The sequence below is a fragment of the Stigmatopora argus genome, chromosome 18, assembly GCF_051989625.1.
Source record: "Stigmatopora argus isolate UIUO_Sarg chromosome 18, RoL_Sarg_1.0, whole genome shotgun sequence".
Classification (NCBI taxonomy): Eukaryota; Metazoa; Chordata; class Actinopteri; order Syngnathiformes; family Syngnathidae; genus Stigmatopora; species Stigmatopora argus.
Genome location: NC_135404.1, coordinates 9,999,135 through 10,026,540, shown reverse-complemented (window position 1 = coordinate 10,026,540; position 27,406 = coordinate 9,999,135). Strand labels below are relative to the sequence as shown.

Here is a 27,406-nt window from a genome sequence, read left to right as displayed (position 1 = left end):
TGTCTATATACAATTAAAATTATTAAGCCACAATTTCTTGAGTCTTTAACTGGCCACTAGAGAGCAATGTCAACCTTCAGAAGTTAAATAATAGTATATTTTAAAATAACCAGAATCAACTAAATTCATCAGAGGCGGAAACACTTTTTACTTGTGCACTGCCATTGCGGGCAATAGAAGATTCTACAATTTTTAACTGGGACAGCCCAAGTTATGGGTTAAATGACATTTGTTTCTAGGACATAGTGGTAAGCAGTGGAATTTTTTTCAATTCTGTTTAGAGATCAGATAGCCAATCTGGAAACATGTTGGATAGGGTTTTTCTTATGTTGATCAAGTGTCAAAGAGACAAAACAATGTGTTGCTATGTGACAGTTTACATTCCAGGGGGCGTTCCATATTGCATAGCAGCATTTAGACTGCCATGTCATACCGTCAACTTTTGTCCTTTGAAACACATTGGCAAGTGTGAAAATGATTTTTAAATACCTCCAATTATTACTAGGTGAGGCTTATGTGGGTTTCAGAGGAATTTGTAAATGGCACTTTGGATGCCATTTTCACAAAATTATATCACCCTTTTCTGCTTTAAGGAACACCACTGACAGGAAGAGACATCCTATTATTTTGAACGGATGATTTCTTGATGACTGTCACAGGATGTTGTAGATTAAAAAAAACCCTGTAAATTCTTATATATTTATTATAAAACTGTATTGTAAAGCCTTTCAACCTATCAACAAAATAAAGTGACAAAAAAGCACACGTTGAGCATAAAATGAGAAATAACATGCAATAAACTTGGCCCCACTCCAGTGTTACACCATAGTCACAGTGTTAAATATTTCATATAGTATCCAGTGGTTGACTATAAATACAGTTTGGCATATGAATAGCAAAAATTGCACTTCAAAATATTTAGAAGTACTCCCTTCAAGACTGAAACAACATGGCTGCTATTCCTTCTTCTACTCATACCGCTCATAATATGCTATGGCATTTGGTAAGCATGGCAACAGTCAAATCTTAAAATGTCTAAAGTTTCATCACGAGCCAGATGAGGAAGGGATAAAGGAGTCTGGAATGAAGAAAAAAGAAATTGTGTCAAAAAAAGAAAAAGAAAAAGTATAGTAATAATAGTAGTAACTTGTCCAATTTTACCTCGAAGCGTTGGGGGAGGAGGTCGAGGAGGTTTGAATGAGCTGCCTTGCGCTAAAGTATCGACAATCCAGCTGAGTGCGCTGGAGCAGTACTCCATCTGTGGGGCAGAAATATTTTTCAATATGTTGCCCCATTTATATATGTAAACAATATTTATGAAAACTGATGTTCATCCTTTCTTTTCAGCCAAAAGATCAGTGGCTTCTCCCTTTTGAGAACACAGCATTCAACTGTCCTGTCGAATTATTTCTGGATTTCAGTATAATTGAACTTGGGTGATTAAAAAAAATTGCTATGGTGATGACGCACGTTAATGTATCCGTCACACCCAGGCAGTAAAACAATTAATTACGCATCCGAAAAACCCCAAGAGGAAGCGAACCGAGAAACGGTGTCACGGTAGAACACAAAAATAAATGACTGAAATGACAGTGCACATGCAAGTATGGGTGCAGCATGAAAAGGAGGACTTGTTAAAAAATAAAAAACTGAACCCGGAAATGGCATGAAAATCTGAGGAAGAACACAAGAGCGGTAAAAAATAAAACAACTTTCCAATTTTAGTTTTACCTCATTCTCCAAAGTCCTGAGCCTGTGGTCAAAGTCTCTGCTTTCAGTCAGTTGTTTCATGACACCATCCACCCTAGAAAAGAAGTCATTTTTCTCCGTTTTAGTCCAAGACTCGTAGGGTTATTTCAATAAAATGATTGTAACAATTCAAAAGGCTCGCTCTACTTACTTAGCAGACATTCGCTTGAGCCTCTCTGAGTCTGTGCTTTTCTGGATCTTGCTCTGAGCTGTCAGAAAGTCCTCTTTCTGTATGGTTTCCCACGTCGTCAGCCTGTTTGCCGCCTTGCCGTTTAGTTTCAACACTGATGGGACGGAAAAGAAAAGCTCGTTCACCCTTGCCGACTGCACGAGGGTTCAAACAACGTGAGAACGCACTGACCGAAGTGGTGGATCTTGACCGAGGAGACTTTACGGATGTTCCTTTTGATGAAGAGGTTGATGTGCGACAGGATGATGAACGGCGGCGCTAGCGAGGGCCGCGAGTGGTACTGCACGATGAGGTTGTAGCGCTGGAACTTCCAGTAAATGTCGCTGTTGGCTTGCACCTCGTTGAAGGTGTAACTGCAAAGACAAACCAGAGCTGTAATGGGGAAGCTCAACGTGAATTTGTGAGAAATCAAGGCAGAGGTGCTCACCTGAACATTGCAATGAGAAGATTAATAAGCAGGATGTTGGTGACCAACAGATAAATGACCAATAGGATTACCACCAGCCAGTTGCTGTACGTAACTCGACACGGCTCTGCGCCGCCGTCGATCAGGGTCACGTTATTGGTGCAAGCCATGTCCCAGTCTTTCCCCACTGGGAATAAAGTAAATAAAAGACAATAGTAGTCAGAGAAGATGCACAAACGGATGGACAATACTCTTATCCTATTCTTATGTCACAAAATTGCTCAGCTCGTTACACTATTTTCACAATTTTTAGGTCACCAAATGTTCCATTTTTAAATAGTTTAACGTTAAGGTTGTTATTGTGTGTCCCTTTAAACATAAATCCATTTTTAATTTGCAAAATGAAGGTAACGTTTTAAGTAAACAGCGACCAAAGTACAGATATGAGCGTACCGTCCATCTCTTCAACTGGGATCTGTCCAAAAATATGCAAGTATGGCCTGTAAAAAACCCGCCGGAAGATGCGGTCAAGCCGGGGGTCGTAGGAATACAGCAAAGCCTGGTTGGCCACCCCGTACGCCATTAGCCAGACCCCCAGGAAGAAGAGGATGAAGAAGACATCCTTCATCTGAGGAACAATAATTTGGGGAAAATTGAGCAAAACTGACTTAGAAGCTTCTAGATGTGCTTTGATACAATTTCTCACCATCTTCCCAACGATGATAATTTTAGGTCCTAGTTGTCTGTGAATGGCAAAGATGTGAATGAGGCGGAGCGTGAAGACCATGTAGTCCACGCACATAATGTCTCGTCCGAACTCGTAGGAACTGCTGAACATCCTGCAACATCAGTAGAACCCTTTAGAAAAGATGTTCATGGCGCCTCCTAGTGCTTCACTTGTAAAAGCATGAGAAAAAAGATTTGCAGGGAGATTTTTCCAATCCAAAAGATTTGCCTATATGATTAAAGATTAATACATTTTGACAAGGGGTGTATTTGTTATCCTTTTACGTGGAAAAAATGATTACACAAACAACCTGCCACATTAACATGCCAGTTTACACTGCAGTGAACATCACCATCAAAAGTGCTTGACACATCTAATGTTGTTTGGCATATTCAATTGAAAAAGAATGGCATAAAATCACTTCTGCGTCATTTAACATTTCATTACAGTCCCACCCATCGAATGGATTAGTAGGAAAAAGCCATGCCAAAATAGAAGAAGGCCAAGTATGATTATGTTCTTATCTGTCCTCATAATTAGTGGTTGTACTTAATTACAATTTGTGCAAGACTTTTTCCATTAAAAAGAATGTTGCTTGACTAAAAAAAGCATGGGAAACTCCGCGGTGGGCCAACTCACACAAACGACACAACCATTACCTGCAAACTAGTCCAATGATGAAGAGTATGATGGCAGTGAGGTCACACTTGTTCCATACATCCTGAATGTACACCCTGACTCTCTGGCGCAAAGTCATCGTACCTGAGAAAAATGTCTTGAGGGGGAAAAGAAAAAAGACATCAGCCAAAGGCAGTTGATTGTTATTTTTTATACAGTAGGAAATATATTAGCAGTGGTGTGATATCTACAAAATGAACAGTTGATTAAAAGACATGGCTATTTTATATATAGGAAACAATTTAACTCATCCAAATGTTCCTTTGTAACTCATTCGCTTCCATTGATGGCAAAAGACATCCAAATAATTTTAATTAGGACTAATTAGCAGCAGTAAAATTGATTTTACCACAATCGCCGTTATTGGCAGTCGATATAGTAATGAGTAATACTTTTGAATAAGTGTTCCACTCTTTCACAGAAACTTTTGATGTGGGATAACTTTTGTATTATTACAAAGAACTCCTAAAATATGTGCTAATATGAACTAAGCCAAACAATTGTAGTAAAAACTTTGCAAATAAGGGACATATATTTGTAAATGTGTATTGCGAGCACAAGATGACCATAAAGCACCAATCTATTAATCGCTGCCACGCCTCCCAGTTAAAATGAATTGGCACGGAAAGAGGGATTACGAACACCTCGGACATGTACAAATCCCCACTTTCCGCAATTACCTCTCGTATCTCCTCGCACACAATGGTGAAGACCCAGAAATAAAGCACCAGCTCTGTTATGGCGGGCCCTGCGGGAGGCGGAGGCTTGAAATCCACCAGCAGCACGTAGGCGAAAAGCAGCAGAAAGAGGAAGTACATGAGCACGTTGCCCAAAAAGGACGTCACTGGCGCGAACCAGAACTGACGCCATCTCGACACGATGAACGGCCACTCGGGAGGTTTCGGAGTTTGAGGTACTACTGGACAAAAAAATAATAAAAAATTAAAAACATGTCGCTACCATTGCCTCATGTGGAAAGTTTTTTTTAACTAGTGATTCACCTCTGAATGTAGCTGTCCTGCAGGGAGTGTACGCCCCGTGTGAATCTGCTTCACTAGTAATGCAAACACAACATGATTTTAATGTCTGTTTTCACAGATAAATTAGCAAGACCCAGTGAGAAACTGGCGGTGGTCACTGTGTAACATTACATATGCTTAATGTCGGAGAAGGAGAAGACAGTGGTCCCATATAGGCTGTGGCTGTCTCGGCCCATGACGTCCTCGTTGGGCTTTACATCCCTGCTTTCCTGTTGGTTGTCTTCTGGTGTCCTGACAAGTGACGTGGTGTAAAAAAAGAGGCTGACATTTTAGCAACTGGATAATGAATTTCACTAGATAAAAGGTATACGAGTGTTTTAACGTTTTTCTTTGTCATTGTTTACTTCTTGTTTTGTTATCAGTGTTTTTATTCAATTTTTTGATTTTTTGTTTGAAATTATGCTATGTGACAGTGATGTGTGCAAATATGATTGATATATTGTATACTTTGTTGTCTCAACTACTGCAAGTCTCACTTTTTTCATAGTTCAGCGAGGCCTGCACTTAACTGACAGCTGCAACAAAGGAACCTCGAAGCGAGTTTTTCGCAAACGATGTTGAAAATAAAGATTTTACTGGATTTGGTAGTTATCTAAAGACCTGTTGATATGTTACATAGTGCATTGTTCTCCTAAAATTCTATTCAAAAATGTGATTCATTTTTTCCCCCTCTCTTTGTGAATTTTTTGGCTGGTATGACTAACAGCCTAAAAAATACAGTATACAACCATATAGAATAATTTGGGCTTAGTATTAATTTTTGGATTTTGAGGGGCTATTAAATATGATGGAAACAAAAGACGAGTGAATTACCTAAAGGAAATCAAGTTAGTGTAGCAGAGGAATGGGCAGAAAAAGGTGAGTAGGAGTTTCCACACCTCCGTATTTCTCTTCATATCCCCCCACCAGATCTGGGACAACAGAGACTATGGGGAGGAGAGACTCTGTTCAACTACACGGCAAATAATACGTTTGAAAGTGAGCCGCGGGGAAACAAAGCCAAGCACCTGTACGCCGTCGTGGCTGAAGAAAAGGCGTGCGTCCGCACCCATTCCCATCTGGAGGCAGGTGGTACCGCCCCACATAGGGGATTTGCGGATCAGCAGAGTGAAGGAGCGGCTCTCGTTGCTACGGTAACAAGAACTGAAGATATCTGAAATTGAATGAAAATAAACAATTCTTACAAAAAAATGACTTCAAATGGAGTCCAGTAGATTCCTTTTCTTACCATGGGCTAAATTCTCAAATTTCTGAGCCAGTTCTTTCATTGAGAGTTTGGTTTCCGTCTCCACGTCCAGTTTGGAAAGTTCTCTTAGCATCTTGCACCCACTCAGTGCACTCAACACCGACTCACCAGCCTGGAGAGAAAGACAGGAAAGTCCTTTCAAATGAAACACTGTGCTTATTTTTTAGAGCTCTGTAGTCCATCGGCAAAGTTACCATTTCCCAGAAGAAAGTGGCCATCTCGCTCCGGTTTTGGAGGACGGCCCAGATGAAGAGTGAAGACCAAGGGAAGAGGCAGGGATTATTCCGATACAAACAGTCGCCGCGAAGCAGCTTACTGGCACGCTGGCGAGAGACAAAATAAGTGGGTGAAAGAATTTTGACAAAATGAAGAGTCCTGCCTCAGATGTTCCAAATAAAAGGGAAAAAACTATCAATGATCACTGTAACGACAGGTACTCGGACGTTTGGTCGCCGGACGTTTGGTCGCCCGGAAGGTTATTGATAATTACCATTTAAAATCGTTGCTCAAATTTCCTAAATACAAACTGTGAATTATTATTTTGTCATACTTAATGCCCTATTAATTATTAGGCTAAAAAAAAGCTTCAATTTTCCCATACTTTTATTGTGTTTTGTTGGAGAAATGGTTAAGACCCTGACTGACGTACCTTCCTAAGGAGACAACCCATGTACATACACATTCTTATACACTCACATGTCCGCTCAGTGAAACTGCTCAGGGCTATTGTTGGTTTTGATTGATCCGTAGACCGTGTTGTTTTACCTTGTTTGGTCGCCGGACTTTTGGTCGCCGGACGTTTGGTCGCTGCACGTTTGGGTCCGGGCGACCAAACGTCCGGCGACCGAAAGTCCGGCGACCAAACGTCCGGTCACGGTAACGACATGTAGACGAACAATAGATGATACAGTGTGAAAGTAGTAGTAAAATAGTTTAATCATACCTTCATTGCCCGTCTCTTGGAGGTAATCTGTTCCAAATCTAATGGTGAATAATAGAACGGTTGGCAAACATCACCCATTAACAGTTCTAGCACTCTCGACACCTGTGGAGAATTGAAAACACATACATTGAAATAAAGAAAACAATAAAGATTACAACTAAACGCAAAATAGAAAAAAGAAAAGGAAAGAAGGGCGTCTTACAAGTATGAATTACCTCAAAAAGGCTGAGCTCAGTTACTGGTCCATTTTGTATTTTCTCAGTTGAACTTTTGCTCGGGGAACCCTGGAGATGCGTTGGAGTACCGAGTCTCTCCATCAGATGGCGCTGAAGGAGCTGGTAGAGAAGTGTCCCGGCAGCCACCGATTGGTAGAGGCTTTCCAATCTTCCATATGTCAAGTATTCCAGGATATTTAGGCCATTCTCGGTGAAGAGCCGGACAAACTGAGGTTTGTCATTCACCAGAGCGTCGGTCATGGAGTCCTCAAGATCTTCGTACTGTTCGAGGATTTAAGCGATTTTAAGGTTTGAGACTTTTTTATGCGCGTATATCTCAACTCACCCTCCACTGGATGTCTCCATTGAAGAGTTCGCTCTTGGCGATGTCCACTCTGTTCCACGTGACTGCCAGCTTCAGCTCTTCATTATACGGGCTGTGGTCTACTGAAGCGCGTTGCTTGGATGCTAAAAAGTCACATTTAGATAAGAGATCCGAAACGACAGTGAACGAAAAAAAATTCGCGCCATTCACCCCTATAGATGCCAAATCCATTTGACCTGGAAAAGCCTTCCCAATTCAAATGTATTGGACATCTATAACCATCAATGACAGCCGGTGACTTAATGTGGATTGGATATTTCTACTATACCTCCCACCAGAGCTTTGAGAAGCACTGTGTCAAAGTCATTTGGACCCTCCTGCTCGCCATGATAGATGGTGATCAAGTCTTTGTTTTGGTAGATGCTCAAAGCCTAGAGAAGTCAAAAGGGAGGGGAGAGTCATATTTGTTAAATTTTAAGATATGCACAATATTACAAGCCAGTGTTTCTTTTGTGTGAGGTCAACGTTCTACAATTATATTATGTACACATAGCTGTGAAGTTGACATTACTTTTGCAAAATGATAAATGATAAGTGGAGTGCGACATACGTATGTATTATGTAACATGATGCTGCTAGTGTTTGACTTTTAAACACACACATCACACAAAAAAAGAGGAGGCTATTGTGTTGACTGTCGAGGGACGTCTTACGGGTATGTATGTCCATGGTAAATTGCAGCTTGGCATCTTGCCATGTGTTATGAAATATCCTGTCTGTGCTCTGATGGAATTTTGAGCCCATTGGCATTCAAAGAAAGGTCAAGCAAAACTCTGAGATAATCCATTGTAAAATACCTCTGCCTATAGGGTGAGACCAAGGGTGGTCATGTACCATATTATATTTTAAAAATGATGGATGAGCTAGCTGTGAATGAGAAAATAATATTTTATTTTAGTATTCAAATACTTGATTTGTTTCAATGTTTTGAAATTTTAATAAACTAACTTATATTTAGTCTCATTTTCCACATCTTATTCACAACTATTCTAAACTATAATTAGGAAGTACTTTATTTTGTAAACATGTTTAATTAATAATCAAGCAAAAAGACTAAACTGTACAGGATAAATTTCATTTTTTTTTCAAGAAGCAAAATTAGAGAGGAAAGAAGCTCAGATGTTTATTGTTGACAATGTAAATGCTCAATTGACCAGAATGAAGAATGTGTATGCATTGTGTCAATAGAATTTGCTCACCCCAGGTCACACCCTTACGACTGGGCCGTCCTACTTCCTGCTTATCAAAAATGCACACAGGTGTGACAAAAGGTGTTGCACTTACATGCTCGACAAGTTTGTCCGTCTCGGCTTCGGAGGGAAAATATTTGCGAACCCGTTCGGCCACTCTGTCTTTCAGATCTACGCTGGGGCCTGCGTCACCGTCGCCCTCGCCGGAAGACGGAGCGACCGGCACTGACGACAAGTTCTTCAAGAGGTCACTCAAAAAGTCGGCCATGCCTCCTGAGCCTGCCAGCACTAACCAGGGCATGGAAGTCTTCAAGGAGAGATCAACTCTCTGGAACAAAAGGAAATAGGGCCCATTTTTGTGGGTGGGCTTGTTCTACTAAAGCTAATGAATGACTTAACAGTTTTCACAAAACTTCACCTCCAGTAGAGTGGCATCTCCCGAGACCAGCATGCATAGAACTGGGATGTCGATACTTCCACTGCCTTAAAATAGCAAACAATAAATCAACACAGTAGGACTGTAGGAATATTCTGAGCATATGAATACACATGCATGCATTATTACTTATACAAAGAAAATTGCATTTGCCCCATGGGATGATTTTTAAAAATCATTAATTATATCTTTTCACAAATATAAAAAGTCTACAGAATCCAATTTAAACTCTGGATAGCAGATTTTAAAAAAATATCTAGTCATAAATTAAGTTCAAAGCTTCGAAAGGCAAGCATTAAAATCGGTCTTGTTCTTTTTTGTGCCGACATTGCTTGACTTTACATGTTGAAGAGCAACATGTCAAATGCATGCTGGGGCATGCAACAGCTGTCGGCTAGTGAATACCAAAGGATCATCATGCGCCTTCAGTCCAGGAATCAAAAAACGAAAAAAAACAGCTTCATAAGAAAGCATCAGGAAGGGAGATCACTACTTTCTTTTAATTCTAGCGGTATTTCTTCAAAAATACTCGCAATAATAACAACACGGGAAGCGGCAGACAATGGAGGCAGCTGACCTTCAGTTCACGGACTGGATATAAAAAGCGGCCCACACAATGGGTTCCAATTCAAACAAAGCCGTTACCCCAAATGCCTGTGCGTTGGTGGGAGATGTAGTCCTCCAGTTTGGCCCTGAAGCCCGTCTCACCACCTCTGCGTCCCATGCTGCCGTCATCCACCAGCAGGAATGCCTGGTAGTTGTTATCCAGGCAGCACGAGTCCCGGGGTGTGTTGCGGACATAATACCTGGCAGGAAAACTGCCCTACAATAAGAAGAATCAAGGGAAAGGTCCATGACAGGTGTTCTTTGATTTAAAGGTTAAGAAACTCTTGTTAAGTAGATCTTGAGACAGATATAAATTGTTCGCACATCTGTGCTATTTGACAGCTTGTTTGGCAAATTTCTTTCTGACGCATTATTGTGTGAGGACAACCTGTGGATTGACCAGTTGCTCCCGCTTGTGGACGATGCCCCACGGAGCAACGCCCACGGCCACCACCTTGTTGAGGGAAACGGACGAAGCCGCAGTGGCGTGATCCCTCACCGCCTGGCCGACGCACCTGCCAACCCCTTCGCGCAAGCCTGCCGTCAAGATCCAAGCTCCTAAAAGGATGAAAAATGATTTATTGACCGAACGATCTATAATTCAACAATATTGAGGTCGATATGTAGCATGGCATTTTTGTTTTAAATTTGATCAATTTTAGATTTTTTTTTCCCCAAACCACTTGGACAGTATTTGTCAGTCCTTGAGAATAGGTCTGGTAACTCTCTTGGACACACAATGAGCATCGTTGTAAAAATCTTAATCAAAAACCATGGTTGGTGTTAGCCTCGTTTTAATCAACGGCAAAGTAAAAAATTAACATTACTGCACAATATAGAATGGTTCAGTGTGGTGTTTTTCTTTCATTTTTTCTTTTAAATATATAATTTGGGGAATGTGAGGATTTTGTCCAACACAAATGACATTGTCGTGTCACTTATTTCGCTTTAAAAAACAAATCTGTATCTTATGTACAAACACCATGAACCCACGTGGCATTTGTTTGATTACATTTTTTTTATCGTGTGCCAGGCAGTTGCTATCTTTCCTTTGATCTGCAGCACTCCGTGAGAAAACCTGACAGAGATGATCTCAGATGATGGAAGAACACTGCGTGCCACCTGCAATTGGCCAACCACTCAGGAAAGAAAAGGCCCATTGTCATTCCAAATTTAGGTTACCACCCCCAAGGACCCCCTCAGTTTATGGCCACTACCTTGTTTTTCCATGTGCTACAAGTATTCACGCGATCTTTTCAAAACACTTCAAGAAAAAAAGACTGAGCGATGAGTCATAAATCTACTAGGGTCCCTTACTTCCTTTGTTTGCAGAATGTTTTTTACCTGTGCTTTGAGAGGCCTTGACTAGACCCTGCCTGAGGACTTCCCGCACCCACGTCTTCACTTGGGTCCTGCCCTCGCCGCCCACTACGGACACCACCAGGTTAGGAGCGGGCAGACCCCAGTGGGCCGTCATTAAAGTGTACACCATCAACGGCTGTGTTTCGCTAGACAGCCGTAAGAACTGAACCATGGGAGGGAGATTCATGATTAGTGCATTGGTTTTCCAGTGCCAGTTCTGTGTACTCTAGCTTGTGGGTAGGCAAAAATAATTTGTAAAATCTACCCATTGTCAAATGGGAGATTAATTGTTAATGAGAGTGATTGAAAAATAACCCACGTAGCTGTGCCGCTTGCTGGCGCCCGCGAACTGCAATTCTCCGAAGGCATCGGTGGGGTACTCAGAAGAGTGCTGGGAACTGGCCCAGTGATTGACAATAGCCGTGCTGAAATAGTCGCCGAGGGCCACAGAGGCATGGGTGTCTCTTGTCCCTCCACATTGGCATAAAGCACCATTACTAAGGGAAATGGGGAAATGAAATGTCAATAAAAGAATGTGATGAGGCACCAATGCCAACTTCAGGGTACCTGAGAGAATCTTCCACAAATGTGGTACAAATTCTTTTCTTGAAGATTTTGGGGATCCAGCTCTGGAAAATAAATTCAACAAAATTTAGGATTTAGACTGTGAGCGAACATTAAATTCTGAGAAGGAATAGGGATGGAAGCGCAAACTTTGGCAAGTTGGTTTTAGATGATAGAAAGTAGCTGCTATTACACTAGTGAGGCATGCAGTGTTCAAACACTTGCCTGTGACTTATGGCAAGGAACTGCAGTTTGGCCCAGTGTGAGTATGTGGAGAGAATGTGAAGGCATAATATGGGTGAGAATTAAAATATTTATAAACAGCAAAATGCACCTATTTTTAGCAGGAAAAAAGTCAATAATGGGGACAATGGCCAGTGTCTCGCACTTTATAAGTTGGGGCTTCTGGAAACATAGCAAAGTGTGTATTTCAGCAGGTATGTAGACTAAAGGGTATGTATGAGTAATATAATGTGAGTGGAGAACCACACAGTGATGTGCAGGGCAATGCAAATTGCTATTTGCTATGTGATTATAATTAAATAATAAGATTTCTATTATAAGTTTGGTTATTTTTATTACTGCTATTATTCTACTATTATTATTAATCACATCTAAAAAAAAAACATTTTTGACATATTTGAACATGCTCAGTCTAGCTGTACATAGAAGGCCACGTTCCATTTAGTTGTTCCGGCAAGACCAACCGAGCGACAGCAATACATTCTGGTTGAGCAACTAGTCTGTAAAAGCAACATGGACCGCAGCCACTTTATGTGTACAGTCCAGCACTCTAACTCTGAAGTTTGACAAGTTGATGGACACAATGTCAACATTTTCACTAATTTTACAACTGTAGTCCATTTAGAGCGTGTCATATCAGCCCCAAAACATCTTTGTTCCTTACAAGTTCCGACTGTTATGCTAGCACATACACTATCAGCTAACGCCCGCCGTAATGTTTTTTAATTGCCCCATAATCGCGATTACGACAAAACGGAGTCAAATCGCATCTCACTGACCGAACGAAAGCATTTGCGACGAAATTTTCCCGTTCTTTGATAAGAGAGCCTTCACTCTATAAGTTAGATCATCACATGGGGTAGCAGAAGCGTGGGAGCGCGTCATGATGACTCATTTTGGGTAAGGCAACTTTCACAACTTCAACTTTTCTCACAACAATACTAGCAAGAAGTTTTTCCTCTCACCTGGTCTTTCTCAGATTTGCTGTTTTTGTGTCCGGGGTCTGCTGCGTCTCCAGTGTCTCTCATGGTTTTTTTCCCCTCAGAGGCAGATGACAGGAAAAACAATATGCTCGTTTTTTTCCCTAACCATTATGCACTAACTATTTCCCCTTCCGATGTCATTGCAGTTTCTTAGTCAAAGCAGCCGGTTGCAAGGAAGGTGCAGAGAAAGCAAAGCCTACAGGTGAGGGTGTGGTGAGAAAAAGCAAATGGAGGACACTGCCTCCCCCAAAACCACCCACAGACACACAAATGTCGCACCTGGTCCCGGATTTAGGAGCTTAGTTATGGTTCCTATCTTAAGCACTCTCCAGAGAGTGTCTAAGATCAAACTTTCAATGCTAAATGCTGCCAAAATATATAAAACAGCAAGAACACCCGTGTCCAAGGACTAAAAATATCCCATTGCCTCACTTTGTACAACCACACGTACCACTGGAAGTGTTTGTGTTGACATGACTTTAATCAGAACATAAATATATTACTGTAAATACAAATTAAATAATATATAATTTCTTTGGAAGCATGACTAAAATACAGTGGCAAAAAGCATATGTAGGAATCAAGTACCAGTCAGTGAGAAGAACTAAAATATTTTGAACATAGCAGAGGAGTTTGGGATGGCTTTCATCCAATGTGTGTTTTATCTGCCGTAACCCTGGGGGTCGTTCGCCTTATGGGATTTGTCTTTTCCACTTGTTTTGCTGATGTGGTATAAAGTGTTGGCCAAGTTTTGGACATGGCAAGTTCCCAGTTTGCATCCACCCTTGGCTGCACGTTTTGGACGGAGGAGTCTTGGGCTTAAGCTGTGAAAATGGGGAAAGACATAAGTAAATATCAGTCAAATTAATAGTATTTTTTTTTAAAAAATGATCACAGCAAGCCATCCCAGTTCAAATAGATTGGACCAATGACTGAAAAAATATCTGAAGGCAAAACATGAGCAGGGTGCAAATAACACCAAATTTGTTCTGTTAAAAAGAATGTGCAATATAGTGTGTGATCAGAAATTAATCTTAACTTTTTTTATGTGATATGTGGGCAAAACATGAAATGGCTTGTTGCATACAGCCGTAAATATGATGTTGGCAATACAGCAACTCTAATGATGATATAAGACTAGTACAGTACTAGTATACGCTTACATAGTGGCTCTAGAATTTTTTGTGCTTGCAGGAAAAAAATACTATGAGACTCTCTACAAGCCCAAGAGTGAATCATTAGTTCCTAAATTTAAATGCGGAGTTGAAATATTAACAAGGCTTTTAAATTTAGGAAAATAGTTATTCTACTCCAATGATTCACTGATGGAGGAATGCCCCAAAATGTACCAAAACAAAGTCATTGTAAATTGTTCTGAAAGATAAATTATAAATAATTTGTGTCCTCAGAACTCAGAAATACTTTGGAAAAAAAAGTACAGTACTTAATTTTCCCCAAAATATGAACTCTGTAACATTAAGGTCAGTTACTACAAATGTTACTATTTCCTCACTTTGTAAATGACTCAACAATAGTACCAAAAACAAATTGCATCCCGTTTTGTTGCATAATATACCTGCGTTTGATTGCCTCTATGTCTAGGTGAAGCTCTCTTGACCGAAAAGGCACAATCTTCAGAAATGGAACATGCTGCTTCTGAGCCTCCTCGGACTTTTCCAAGCCTGATCCTTCAACCGTGTCCACTGCAAGGAAGATATCTTTGTCTGACCTGTTGCTCAGACAGAACCAGGTACCAATTAGACCCAAATATCATTAAGCCTATCAAACACGTAGGTGTGTTTTCACTTACCTGAGAGCGGGTGTGAGTGGTAAAGCAGTTGTCAAAGGTGCAATCAGAAGCAGCAGAACAGCTATCTCCATACCGCACTGCTCTGTAGTAGAGAAACACTCCAATAAAGTGATGCTGGAGAAAAATTCTCCAAACATTGACAGCGGGATAAAGCTTACCACCAAGAAAATAAGAAAATCCGCTGCTACTTTTGTAGTGAACCATCAATCCAGAGGTGTTGTTGTTGTCGCCTTGTGATTGTCAAGTTGGAACGTCTCATACTTTCGGCCCTTCGGACCTTTTATAGGGTCAGGGGGTGTGTCTGGAGTGTAGTCACGGTAACCCCAGATCAACTCCCATGCTCGTAATGCTTTGACATTCGGGGGGGTTAGATGCTAATTTATTGCATGAGTTATTGTGAGCAACCTTTTCAGTAAAAGCCAAGACATGTGATGATAAGTGACCTTGTACCTTGTTTGATGTTTACATTGAATTTAAAGCCCTCACCCCCCACATACACCTCCCCCACCCCCCTTTTCCTCCACATCCTCCTCCATCCCGCCACTCTCGGTCCACTTGCTGCTGCGCAATTGTTCCACAAATCTTTCTTTCTTTTCCATCACCTGCAGGAAGTGCAGACGGGCTCAAAATAACGCTGATTCTCCTGCTGGCTTTTCTTTATCGCCCCATTTTTCCTGTGGCTTTTCCCCTTGAGTCACATTCGCCATCAGCATGTTTATTCCTGAAATGTCCTTCGCTCCCACTAATTCGCTACACATAGTGTGAAGAAAAACAACCTCTTGATCCCAAACAGTTTGGTTAAACCTGAAATTTATAGCATTGCAGAGTGTTTCCTGCTCTAACGTAATGTACGTAGTAGCAGGCCTTCTATTATACACGGTTTTTCAGAATAGATCATATTTTGAGAAACTTGCGCTAGATATCGCTCATTTCACTGTCTATATTTAATTCAGTTCCTCAAACTCATGCCAAACTGTGGTTTTGGACAGAAAAACATCTTGGCAGTAATTTTGTAGGAATTTTACAAAGCTTAAATTGTCAAATTCTATTCAGCTCACATCCATCCATACAATACCTGAAATGAAATATAGCCTTTTTCAGGACTTTCTTTTTCTCATTTTATTAAATTGGAAGTTGTCCAGCAGTTTCCAATTACCACCGTAATTTTCTCTCTCCCTCTTTTCATCTCTCTTGTGCACAACTTCCCTTCTGGGATCTATTGTTTAACTCCACTGTGTAGCATCTGGTCTGTGTGTCGTCACTGCACTGAGTCATCACGCCATCACGAGGCACCATATTAAACTAAAGCGTGATTAAGAAGGGGCATGTCAGATTGTTATGAACACTGTCATTTCCCTTTCTACACACACTGACACATTGGTGCAAGGGAGAATGAGTACGTGCTTAAGGAGAGCAAACCTTCTCAGCTGACCAACCTATGAACCCTACCTTCCTCACGAAATAACTAATTTCCAGACATTTGACAAGATCAATTTATGCTGCAATCGATTGAGTTCAGTCAGGTCAGTCTAGAATTTTGGGATGTTCCCACCCAGAAATGTAGTGTAGTGTAACTTTGAAAGACGTAATGAGAAATGCACAATGCGTCATAAAAAAGCAGGAAATTCGTATGACTTTTCCACTTAATGGAGCCTATGGAGCCTAAGCACGTTTTCAAGTTTGGTCACTGACCTACATTCCCACCAACAATTGCCTGGTGATCAATGACAGGTTCTGAGTTCCATTAATAGTACAGAGTTGTATAATTAATGCTCATCCATCTAATTTGTCCATCTAAAGTTAGCATGTTCTCCTCATGCTTGCATGGTTAGTCAAATATCTGATAAACCACAATTGTTAAAAAAAGAAAGAAAACATTTTCTCTTTATTCAAGGTTGTCAAATTCGTAGCCCGGGGACCAGATTCGGCCCGGCACGTGATTCTGTGTGGCCACCTTTATGTTTCTGGATGAAATAATAATTAATAATTGCTAACATTTTTATAGTCCTTGTTGAAAGGTGATGGTCTGAGAATGATTACTCTTTTTTCCCTTTTTTTTAAATATGCATTCAAATAAATCCTAAACATTATATATCCATAAGGCATATTTGGCTTAGTTTAAGCACAATTTTAAATATTCCATAGGAGTCAATGTATGTGTCCCGTCTGGTTGACCTGGTGACCCACTAATGAAGTGTGGACGCCACCTTCCTAGCTACTAAATTGCTCAGGTGGCGATTGCACGAATAGATGCAGCCACTAAGACACATAGCATTATTACGTAACACAGGTTAATTCAAGTCTGAAATTTTTCCTTTGGTCGGTTGGGTTGTTATATGATTTACAGCATCCTCTGTGTTATGACAGTTGGTCACAATGTCCCAATAAATCAAAATTTAGACGTATTTTAGACTAACTCATATATCTGTGACAATCTTTGTTTCAAAGGTGCCCAAGGGTCATCCTTCTCTTTTTAACTTTGACTTGTTGATAGCCTTGCTTAAGTGTCGAGTTCATGTGCAATAAATATACATTGAGAGCACTTGGTGGGGACCCGTCTTCCCCTTTTTCCCATTTCTTCCTGACGTAGTGCACATCCTGTTGTTGTGTGACTGCAGCCACCAGTTGGACATTGGAGAGCCTCTTGGCTCTGCTTCCTTTTACCCACTGAGCACAGGAGTGAGCATCCTGCCAGGAAAACCTGTCATTCCCATTTATTATCTTCTCACAGGTTTCTTGGCAATTTTAGGAGGTCTCAGGGTACCTTCTTGAGCACACGTGTAAACATCCCCATGTCACCAGGAAGCTTTTGATAATGACCTTTCATATTTGGAGTCATGGAAAAATTTTATTCGTCACACTTTGTTTTTTTCCATTTGTGTCATTCAATAATTGTTTGATATGATTTGAAATCATCCAATAATTGATAAATATTACTAATATACATTTTATACTTTTACATTTGATAGTTTTACATTTATTTTATTTACTTATTATTAGTTAATTCTTCATACTGTATTTCTAGGAGTGTATATTGTACACAAGAAATACCAGATTGTAAGGGGGATTAATGCTTTAATGCACTTGAAATTTTGGCGCTTTTTAAAAATTTAATATTATTTATTTATTTTTGTTTTATTTAGATTCTATTTGGACAAGTTCAAACTCAACTATTCATTTCTATTTCTAAACAAGTAATTGTACTACTTGAACTATGATAATTTCAATTTATCAGTTTTGGGCAAAGGGGTTCAGTCCCTTTTATAGAAAAAAAATCTGGTATAATCAAAATGATCAGAAATGTCAATGGGCTATTACGGCAGTTTTCAAAAACACAAACCAAATGTGTAAGGATAGAATTGTCCAAAAGCATTCACTGGTGCGTCCTAAACTGGTCCTGAAACTGTGGAACCGTTACCCCATTTTGTGAAAATAGCGTCATCTGGCGGGAAGCTGGCACAATGAGAACAGTAGTGAAGCACTGGGAATGCCAGACTGGTTACCAGTCCATCAATTTTCACATGGATTCAAACCCCGAACTCATAACTGAGAATAATATGCTAAGAATTAAAACACTGTGCCAACCCATCTTCGAATTGAATCTTTTCTGAGCATTATTCTTTATATTAAATATTACAGTGCACTAGTTGTATCTTATTACTGATTTGTTTTAATTACATAATAGCTCTTTGGAACATTTTAAGGAAATCTTTAAATAAGTACACTTGGTAGGTAGGGAACTGTTCAAGGCTTGAAAGTCCAGAAAAGGTTACGTGGTAGTCACAGAGATATAAAGTGGGAGTCCATTAGTGGATTATAAACTCTGTGGCCCCTTCATCTCTCTTGGATTAACAGGAGAGAAAGTGAGAATGGGCGAGAGAGAGAGGGGGGCAAAGTGGAGTGCAACTGGAATTGAGCAGAACCCGGCAGAACTCTGCACTCTTCCTACGTAGACGGAGCTTCTGGAGTCGTGACAGTCCACCAGTATCAGATTACCTAGTTGCTACGGGAACCAAATCAAGGTAGGTTTAAGCACACTCTTCATGCATTATGTGGTTGTGTTTTTGCATTCATATTTATACTAAACATATTGTGTAATGTTTACTAAATGTGCACTAAACTGTCATTTTAAAGTTGTTTGGCTTTCCACTGAAATCACATCACATCCATTCATCAATCCATTAACGTGTAATCTCCACCTCTCAGCGTGATTATTGTGTAACTTCCATTTAAATGATTGGTGTGCTCGTGCAGGAAGCATGGTCGTAGACGTCGAGGGGATTATCCGGTGCATCAGGCGCGATGATGTGAGCAGCGTTCATACCCAGCTGCAGGAATTCAACACTGAGGTGAGATAAACACGGATATACAGATTTTACAGCGTGTATCATTGACTGCATGTGGCTGTGTTCCAACAGTACGCCCAGTGTTTCTTCTTTGACGCAGAAGAGAGGGACAGAAGAAAAGTAAGCATATTTTACAATACAATAAAGCCCACTCCCTGCAAATAAAAGCCCTCCCCTTCCTTCTCTTTCCTGTATGACATCGAGCCATCGTCAGATCCCCTCCTCCGTCCATCTCTGATTAGTAATTCTGCTGTATCAGTCATCCCTGATCCTCTCTGTTTGCATGCTCAAGCAGATTGCGTCTCGAAGCTGATAATCTTTTAGACATTTCTCCAGTCATTTGCAGCCTCTGAGCAGCATTTAATGTGGATCTGTGCTCTTGATATGTGTACTGATTCTGTTTTTTTTGTTCTTTGGCTACTTCTTTGCTAACACCAAATGTGGCTGCTCAACTTAAGCAAAGAAAACTGGACGAGGTATACGGATACAGATATTTCTGACTGTAGTTTTATGAGAGAGCATTAGATGTCATGTAAAAATATGATCCAAGTTCAGACAACAGAATATTTCAATTTTAGAATATCACCAGAAAGTATGAATTTACCTGTAGTGCATCATTCTCCTGTACTACATATAAAAATGCCTTCTCATCTCATTTTCTGAACCGCTTTATCCTCATTAGGGTCACAATGCCTTTGTTTCACATCATAAAATTCAATTTGTTTCCTTGTTTTGACAGTTTAGGAAGAATAAAGTCAGGGACAGCACGGAATCTAACTCTGACTATGACGAGAATGACCAGGAAGACCGAGGTCTACTCCTCAGACAGGTCTGGACCCTACACTGCATTTGCTTGCAATGCTTTGTCTGTGCACATTCAAACCATTTACATGTTTTTCTTTTAGAGTTTGGCAGCAGTTCTGGTGCGGTTCATAAGAAAAGAAGTTCCATGTCCTCTGATGCGAGTCACATTACGCACCCTGAGGATCCTCTCAAGAGACAAGCGGGTCCTCGGCCCGTTGGTGACCGACGACGCTCTCCTCAAGCTGGCCAAAGCGGCAGGGCTGCCGACCACGAGCGAGACCAACGACGATGCTGTCACCGACTCGGATTTCTACGACAACATCATCTTTTCTCTCACCGAGGGTGTCAAAACACCGCCATGTTGTGTGGACGCAGACCAGGACCCCGACGGAGAGTGCTCGACCTTTGAGGGCGACGCCAAGAGTGACGCTTGCAGTGATCCCGACAGTATCAGCTGGCCTAGCAGCCACCGGCCCAGCATTGACGAAATGTACAGGGGCAGCATCCATCACAAGGAGCTGGAGCGAGGGAGGAAGGATCGCCGAGAGAGCAAAATGGAGGACGAGTACGAAGAGGACGGAGTATCTGGGGATGAGGTGCAGAGGAAGGAAGCTTTGAAGGTGTTGTGTAATTTGGTTTACAACAGCACATGGGCGCAGGAGAGGTTTAGCGCCCTCAGGTGGGAATCTTTCTTCACAAAAATTTATATTTATAGGCCGGGATGTCAAACTACAAGTATTTTTTTGTTTATTTCAGGCTCATGCGCGGCCTTCGAGAGTGTTTGTCCTCCAGCGTCAGTTGCTCATCTCCCTCTAGTGTGCAGTTTTACGAATTACGACTCACATTTCTCGTCACGGCACTGCGACCCGAGCTCAGCGCTCAACTCCAGGAGGTGACGAACACCTGATCATGTTTCAATGCCATTGGCGGCGAACTGGGAGGACTGGTATTGAAAAAGTGTGTTGTTGTCTGTGTCCCACATGTAGGAAGCAGGCGTCTCCATCCTCTCAGCAGCACTGGAGGGCTGCCTGGAGGTGCAGTGGAAGGCGCCGTACGAGTGCACGTTGGACCCCGGGGCGCCCCCTATTTCTCTGGAAGCCTCTCAGCGCATTATCGAGATTCTCAAAATACTTTTCAATGTGACACACCGATCCCACAGGCAGGCGCCCACTGACGTGAGTTGAAAAATTTGCCCATTTAGGTACTGCTTAGTGTCACGTTTTCTTATGTCAACTACAAAATCGATATTATTATTTAACGTGACAAAAATCTGTGATTACATTTCAGAATACAAGTACATTATATACAAAAGTAGCATGATTTGCCAGTAATACAAAAAATAGTACAAATAGTTAAATAGAAAATTCACTTGAGTACAGTTACTAAGTAGTGTTTGTAATTCATAAAGTCCTGTCACTGTGCTCACAATCAACTATTATGTTGATATTTTTCAGTCTGATGCAGCTCTTTACCGCCACCTAGTAGCAATGCTTCGTCTGTGCATGTTGCGCAAGTGCGATATTCCTGAGGACACAGATGAACTGCAAGGGTGAGCTCTTTTTTGCTCTATTTTTTACTCTCTCACTAAACTATATTTATATAAGACAGCTGTTGGTGTCAACATGCCGAAGTGCTTGTGGACAACTTAACACTTTAATGAAAAATATAACTGCAAACTTCCACGCCGATGCACACACACAAACACAGCATTTAAATACACAGACAGGGGTTGATGACAATAACGAACACCTAGGCCACACAAGGGAAGGAAAGTCAGAAAGAACACAGCAGGTGAAACTCATCCAATCACGAGGACAGAGCACACAAGGAAAAAACACCCAGCCACCAATCCCCCCAACACATGACAGTATTTGAAAAATCATTTTATTTATTCTTCCTTTTTACACAGTCACACTGTCAACCTGTTGTCGGCGCTGCCTCTCCAGTGTCTGGATGTTCTCCTGACGGTGCCCCTGGAGCTTGACTCAGAGCAGTGCCAGGGTGTCAACATGGCCTGCGTCCAGAACTTGCTACTCTTCATGGAGAGACGCCTTGAATCGGTATTTGGTTAAAATTTTACTGCAGTGCACACAATCACACTTGGTCAATAACTTGACGATGTCGTTCCACTTCTCAGGGGGACAGAGTCAAAGAGAAACTGACGCCAATCCTCAATTTGCTCACAGAGAGCTGCAGGGCACACAAGGAAACCCGCCACTACATCAGGAAATATGTAATAAGGACAAAAAAACAAGGCGGGAGTAAACCAAATGCAAATACTTTGACTAATGAAGTTATTCTACTCAGATTTTGCCTCCCCTGAGGGATGTTTCCCAGAGGCCGGAGGAAGGTTGTACTGTGAAGAGCCGACTAATTCGACTCATGACTCACCTGGACACGGACCTCAAACATTGTGCCGCTGACCTCCTTTTTGTCCTCTGCAAGGAAAATGGTAACAAGCACAAATTTTATCTGGATAGGTTCTTCCACATTAGCTTTTAAAGTAGAATTGCGTGAATAAACTTGTTCTTCAATTTGTAAAATGGCTCTACAAATCTAATTTTAATTTCCTAAGCCAAATATATAAGATGTATATTGATAGTAGATAAAAGATAAACATGAAATGAAATGTGGAAAACCTCAACAGTTTGGTGCAGAATCCCATCTTTAACTTTTCCCTCCAAGTTCGACGTTTCGTCAAGTACACGGGCTACGGGAACGCGGCAGGACTGTTGGCCACTAGGGGCCTTTTGGGCGGCTCAGCGTCAAGAACCGCCTGCAGCGAGACCCTGTACTCCAGCGACTCGGATTCGGATACGGAAGAATACCGTCAAGTTAAAGACCGAGTCAACCCGGTGACGGGGCGAGTGGAAGCGGAGCTGCCGGACCCCATGGAGGGCATGACAGAGGAGGAGAAAGAGGAGGAAGCCACCAGGCTTATTCGGATCTTCAACAAGATGTCTAGGTCTGCGTGCAGTGTAGTTACCCCATTAACATTCATTTTTCTATCTCAAAAATTAATCTTAAATCATTACAGGGATGACATTATTCAGCCAATGGGAGTGGACGCAGATGGGAAGTTGGTCCCGATGGCAGAACTTCGAGACAATAGAGTCATGGAAGAGTCGACGTCTGACAACGAGATGGATCCAGTTGAGACAAATCAATGAAGTCTATTTTTTTTGTCTTAGATACCATTTTAATGTAGTGGTTCTCAAAGTAAGTCCTGGGACCCTCAAAAAGTTTCCGAGCTGTCGATTGAGAGGGTCTGCTAAGTGGTTGTGATGTATCAGTACATAAACTTGACATCCCGATGAATAAGTTAGAACAAGAGGAGTATTAGAAGACTGCCGCTTTAATGCCTAATGTTTATAGCAGGCAAATTGACAAGTTAGAGATTTAGATTTATGGACATCTCTTTTTTTCATCACAGAAAAACTGCTTCAATTTATATTTTCTGATACACTTGGAGTTGCTGAATACACTATAGAAGAGTTTGCCCGTTTTTTACACTAGAACATTTTCATGGTACATAAACGAACAAAAATGTCTGTTTTTACAGTAATAAAACGCATAAAGACAATCTTTCTTTAGGTACTAAGCCAATAAGCCTCATAAAAAATGAACAACTTCCATTATTCCATGTCCTTTTTTCCATTAATCCAGAAAATATTTGTTCAACTTGTCTCCACAGACAGACCAGAAGGATACCTAGAAGACATTCTGACATTTGCTACATTTGTTGGTTGGAAATTTCTAGTAACGCAAGAGCACTGTTTTGTGCTATTGACACCTGGACATTAGTGAGTTGTGTATTTATGTATCGAGTCACCCATCATCTGTGGCATGTGTTTCTAGTAATTAAAGAAATGATGAGAAAAGGATGGCTGGCAGTCTTCATTGTTTTGTTAGCAGGCACCTCCAGAGGCGCCCGTACAGGTAAGAAAGCATGACATCAGTAAAAAAATGAACACGAAGAATCAGTCTATAATCATCTCTTCCAGCGACATTTGCAGTTCAACAGATTTGAGAGATGAGGCGCCGCCATCCATTGCCATGGTCTTTAAGCTCTCCAAGGTAGTGAGAGCCACCTGATGGAATAAGAGAAGCAGTTGTGAAAAGGTGTGGACAATTTCCTTTATTTCTTAATATAGAGGTAAATTGACACTTCACAGAGGAGAGAAATTCTATAGGTTCATATAAAATACCTAAAAAACAAAACAAGCGCACTTATAACTTTCTCTTAACCTATTTCCACTGAGAGAGGCTGTCAGCGCCTCTCTCACTTTGGGCAAACTTCCTTGGCATCTATTCTTATTTCCAAACTGTAAAACTCTGAATGCTGACCTCACCTCAACAGTGATGAGTTTTTTCTTCCACGGCATCTTCTCTGGGTCAGGCCATTTTTCCCCCAGGCAGATAAAGAGTGAGCAGGGCCCACATTCTTTGCTGTCAAGCTCTATAAATGCCAGTATACCTGGAGGATACGGCACCAATCAAGGGAGGCAGATGTCATGTGATTGACAAGAGGGTTAGGGGCGGGGGTTGTTGGGTTGTTCAAGCCTACCTTGGATAAAATCCTTCAGATGAAAAAACGGCTGTGGCTGCATTTTGGCGATTTCCTGGGGTCGTCCACTGTTGTCGAAATTGGAGAAGCTCCAGAAAGCTTTGATTTCGCCTCGTCTCTGGCCGTAAACGACTTTGCCTGAAACGCCAATGTCCAGTCCCTCGCCAAGATTGTCCAGGATGCACTGGGTCAGCTTGGCTTGTTTTTGATCCTTAATATTAACAGGGCACGGTAGGGAGATGACAGACAGCCCCGACTTGTCGTCCAACACTGGCTCCACCAGTTCAGGCCTTAAATCCAGATTTAAAAATTGGTCGATGGCAGTCAAAGAGTTAAACTTTGTAAGTTTTATTTGAATGTTACCTGTAAACTAAACGGAATCCAGCTTCATTGGGAATTACCTTCTCAGAAACCTGCACACCTCTGTAGTACACAGTTATCCTGAATTGGGTTTCTAAAAAAAGGATAATATTGAAAATGCACAATCCAGTTCATCGTAGCGTTTAAGTGGGATCACTATTAAATTTACTTACGTAAATGACCTCCATCCCTGGTCTTATTAAAGTAGTCTAAAAACTGTTTCGCAACCTGTCCCCCACAAGCCTCATCTTCAGCTTCCTCCATTGGATGCGCCGGTTGCCCAGGCGACCGAGCTTCGCCGACCGTGCCCTCCGCCGCTACTGGATGCGCTTGTTGCCATGGCGACGCACGGGCGCCTATCACAAGCTGATCCTGGAGCTCCTGTTGCTCGGGTGGAAACGCAAAGGGGGACTTGTCTTCTGTGGGAGGGAGTTGCGAAGAGTTGAATATTTCCGCAGTGCAATAATGGACAAAAAAAATAAAGTGAACACAAAAGAGGGGTTTCTTTAGGTGTGGTGCCGGTTACTTTGAGATGATATCTTTTGCTCATACCTGCTTGAGGTCTGATGTCAAGTTGTTCGAGACACGTCTGCAAAATGTGTTCATTGGGGATGCATTCTGTCGGCAAATTTTAGTTCAGCAAGGGGAAGGAGAATGCTCTTCATGCTGTCATTCTGCTAATAAATACGAGCGGCGTTCACCTTCAGTAGGACAATAGAGGAAGTCATCCATGAATGGGACAACATGGCTCTAAAAGGCAGACATGCACAGCGTTAGTGTTTGAACATGTATTTTAAGAAGGGAAGCACAACACATGCACGTACTTCTTGTACGGGAGGGCTTTCATGTTGATCTAGCCCAGGTTGGATGGATGGTCTGGCCGCAGAGTTGTCTTGAAAAAGAAAAAAAGTGTTGTTAACCATGCAGGTTTGTCTGACTTGTTGAGACTTGCTGCTATTTGCAGAATTGGGAACATTCATGAAAATAGCCTCTTTCCTGTCTGAGATTGTTGATAAATCCTATTGGCTGAATAATTTGAGTGTTTCTTAGGATTCTAAGTGTTAGGGGAAACTTGTGTATTGCATCAAAGTGACTCAGTGTACATTAGGGCATGATATCCATCAGAAATAATTTAGTATTTGATCATTTATGACCGACTAATTACCGTGGCTTGAAGTTGACTCATCTGGCCAACGGAACACTTTGTGAGGGTTTGCCGTATCGTTTTTGTTGTCTGCGATTAATGTAAACCTTTTAGCACGCAGGGCAGCGCGGAAGTTTCTCTTCCAAACTGATGGATCTCCTTGAATGCGCCCGTGTCCACTCACATTTGCCCATGCCTACAACCCAGAAAGACACACAAATGTATCTGGTCAACAAATACAACAACAGAAAATAATAGGACTATGTTTACATTGAAAAAAAAAATAATTAAACAAGCTGCACGAGAAACAGTGATAGCTAGATGCACCTTGAAAATGAGAATGTCAGTATCTGAAGAGTCTTGTCTCAAGGCATGTTTCCAAGGAATGCAAAATTCAGTTTTCTTCTCATTGGTCCAACATACACCAGGATATGTTCTGCTGTCAATCTGTGCTCGAAGCCACTGAATGAGCAGCGGTTTGGAATGAGCCATCTTCAAAGAGGAAAGAAAACCAAATTTAGTCAATATCCACATCATATTTTGTGACATTTCTATGAAGTTAATTAGTCTGTTGGGGAAAAAAAGCTACAAAACAATCGCCTTTTATTCCCAAATTTCTAAACAGCGCATTAGTTGAAATAAACTAAACAAAAATATACGTTGAACTAACAAAGTTGTACAAATACTATGTGTTATGTAGTACTATACCTATGTATATTTGCATTCTTTTACACACCACAGTCCTGGCCTGTAGAGGGTGCTATTGTTTAAATGTTTTAACCAACAAAGAAAAAACTAATTTAAAAAACAACAACGCTTACAATACACACATACAGTGTAACACTATAATACTTTCGGAACCAAGTTACAATGATGCCAAAACTGTAATTAGAAATAACATTTCCGAACCTATAAGAACTGGAAACTACGTACGTATTGAAACCCACGCTTTCTGTGAAAACAAACAAACATTTAATAATAGCTAATAGTACAATAAGTCAATTTGTTTACGTACTTACTCGAATATGCTGCCGACTACGCTGTTTAGTTATACTTAGCAGGGCAATGTTGTAGCTTGTTTAGGAATTAAACACGGACGATCGCTATTTAAGATAAAAATAAACATGCACCATTTTGATTCTATACCTGGAAAAGTCGTCGAACTTCGGGTGTGTTGCTTTCAGAAGTCTTTGTGCTGTACTAGCGAGGGTTTGAGCAGCAAATGTTTAAAATACTGTGATATCGAATATGGGAGGGCCTTCTTAGGAAACTCCGAGCTTTCGGTTTCGTTTTCTGAACGGTTTCATTAATCATCAATTTTTCTGAACCGCATATCCCCACAAGGGTCGCAGGGGGTGCTGGAGCCATCCCCAGATAACTACTACGGGCACCAGGCAGGTGACATCCTGAAT

General features: G+C 41.2%; 4 protein-coding genes across 7 annotated transcripts; 1 reads left to right on the top strand and 3 right to left on the bottom strand.

The window, feature by feature from the left end:
* Positions 1-685: 685 nt before the first annotated feature.
* On the bottom strand, positions 686-13,380 carry LOC144093073 (transient receptor potential cation channel subfamily M member 4-like). Of its 2 annotated transcripts, none has more exons than XM_077626341.1 (28): positions 12,946-13,380; positions 11,741-11,802; positions 11,493-11,670; positions 11,156-11,336; positions 10,200-10,369; positions 9,851-10,028; positions 9,188-9,252; positions 8,864-9,097; positions 7,848-7,950; positions 7,541-7,662; positions 7,195-7,476; positions 6,980-7,081; positions 6,231-6,359; positions 6,019-6,148; positions 5,798-5,943; positions 5,604-5,716; positions 4,902-5,021; positions 4,752-4,804; positions 4,431-4,666; positions 3,732-3,847; positions 3,052-3,184; positions 2,799-2,973; positions 2,367-2,532; positions 2,111-2,292; positions 1,901-2,033; positions 1,732-1,804; positions 1,162-1,258; positions 686-1,078 (listed from the first exon to the last, which is right to left on the bottom strand). In XM_077626341.1, the coding sequence occupies exons 1-28, from the start codon at positions 13,006-13,008 to the stop codon at positions 1,047-1,049; spliced, it is 3,774 nt and encodes a 1,257-aa protein (XP_077482467.1). In that variant the 5' UTR covers positions 13,009-13,380; the 3' UTR covers positions 686-1,046. The 2 variants fall into 2 exon arrangements, with proteins under 2 accessions (XP_077482467.1, XP_077482466.1); XM_077626340.1 differs by having other exon boundaries at positions 4,431-4,669; positions 12,946-13,378.
* On the top strand, positions 12,866-23,807 carry LOC144093076 (chaperone Ric-8A). 2 transcript variants are annotated; one of them, XM_077626358.1, is made up of 16 exons: positions 12,866-12,880; positions 13,110-13,165; positions 14,566-14,713; positions 18,629-18,795; positions 19,028-19,122; positions 19,192-19,239; positions 19,859-19,948; positions 20,025-20,602; positions 20,680-20,815; positions 20,910-21,098; positions 21,378-21,472; positions 21,833-21,983; positions 22,061-22,156; positions 22,231-22,375; positions 22,609-22,888; positions 22,961-23,807. In XM_077626358.1, the coding sequence occupies exons 5-16, from the start codon at positions 19,033-19,035 to the stop codon at positions 23,091-23,093; spliced, it is 2,031 nt and encodes a 676-aa protein (XP_077482484.1). In that variant the 5' UTR covers positions 12,866-12,880; positions 13,110-13,165; positions 14,566-14,713; positions 18,629-18,795; positions 19,028-19,032; the 3' UTR covers positions 23,094-23,807. The 2 variants fall into 2 exon arrangements, with proteins under 2 accessions (XP_077482484.1, XP_077482483.1); XM_077626357.1 differs by lacking the exon at positions 12,866-12,880 and adding an exon at positions 19,578-19,595 and having other exon boundaries at positions 13,097-13,165.
* Positions 13,424-15,012, bottom strand: LOC144093085 (uncharacterized). Of its 2 annotated transcripts, none has more exons than XM_077626378.1 (4): positions 14,932-15,012; positions 14,774-14,855; positions 14,540-14,692; positions 13,424-13,787 (listed from the first exon to the last, which is right to left on the bottom strand). In XM_077626378.1, exons 1-4 carry the CDS (start codon positions 14,975-14,977, stop codon positions 13,625-13,627), a joined length of 444 nt encoding a protein of 147 aa, XP_077482504.1. In that variant the 5' UTR covers positions 14,978-15,012; the 3' UTR covers positions 13,424-13,624. The 2 variants fall into 2 exon arrangements, with proteins under 2 accessions (XP_077482504.1, XP_077482505.1); XM_077626379.1 differs by having other exon boundaries at positions 14,774-14,850; positions 14,932-15,003.
* On the bottom strand, positions 23,261-27,340 carry irf3 (interferon regulatory factor 3). Its single transcript, XM_077626370.1, has 11 exons — positions 27,141-27,340; positions 26,322-26,486; positions 26,016-26,190; positions 25,675-25,742; positions 25,552-25,600; positions 25,403-25,468; positions 25,024-25,269; positions 24,854-24,944; positions 24,491-24,780; positions 24,276-24,400; positions 23,261-24,014 (listed from the first exon to the last, which is right to left on the bottom strand). Exons 2-11 carry the CDS (start codon positions 26,484-26,486, stop codon positions 23,904-23,906), a joined length of 1,386 nt encoding a protein of 461 aa, XP_077482496.1. The 5' UTR covers positions 27,141-27,340; the 3' UTR covers positions 23,261-23,903.
* Between the last annotated feature and the right edge of the window lie 66 nt (positions 27,341-27,406).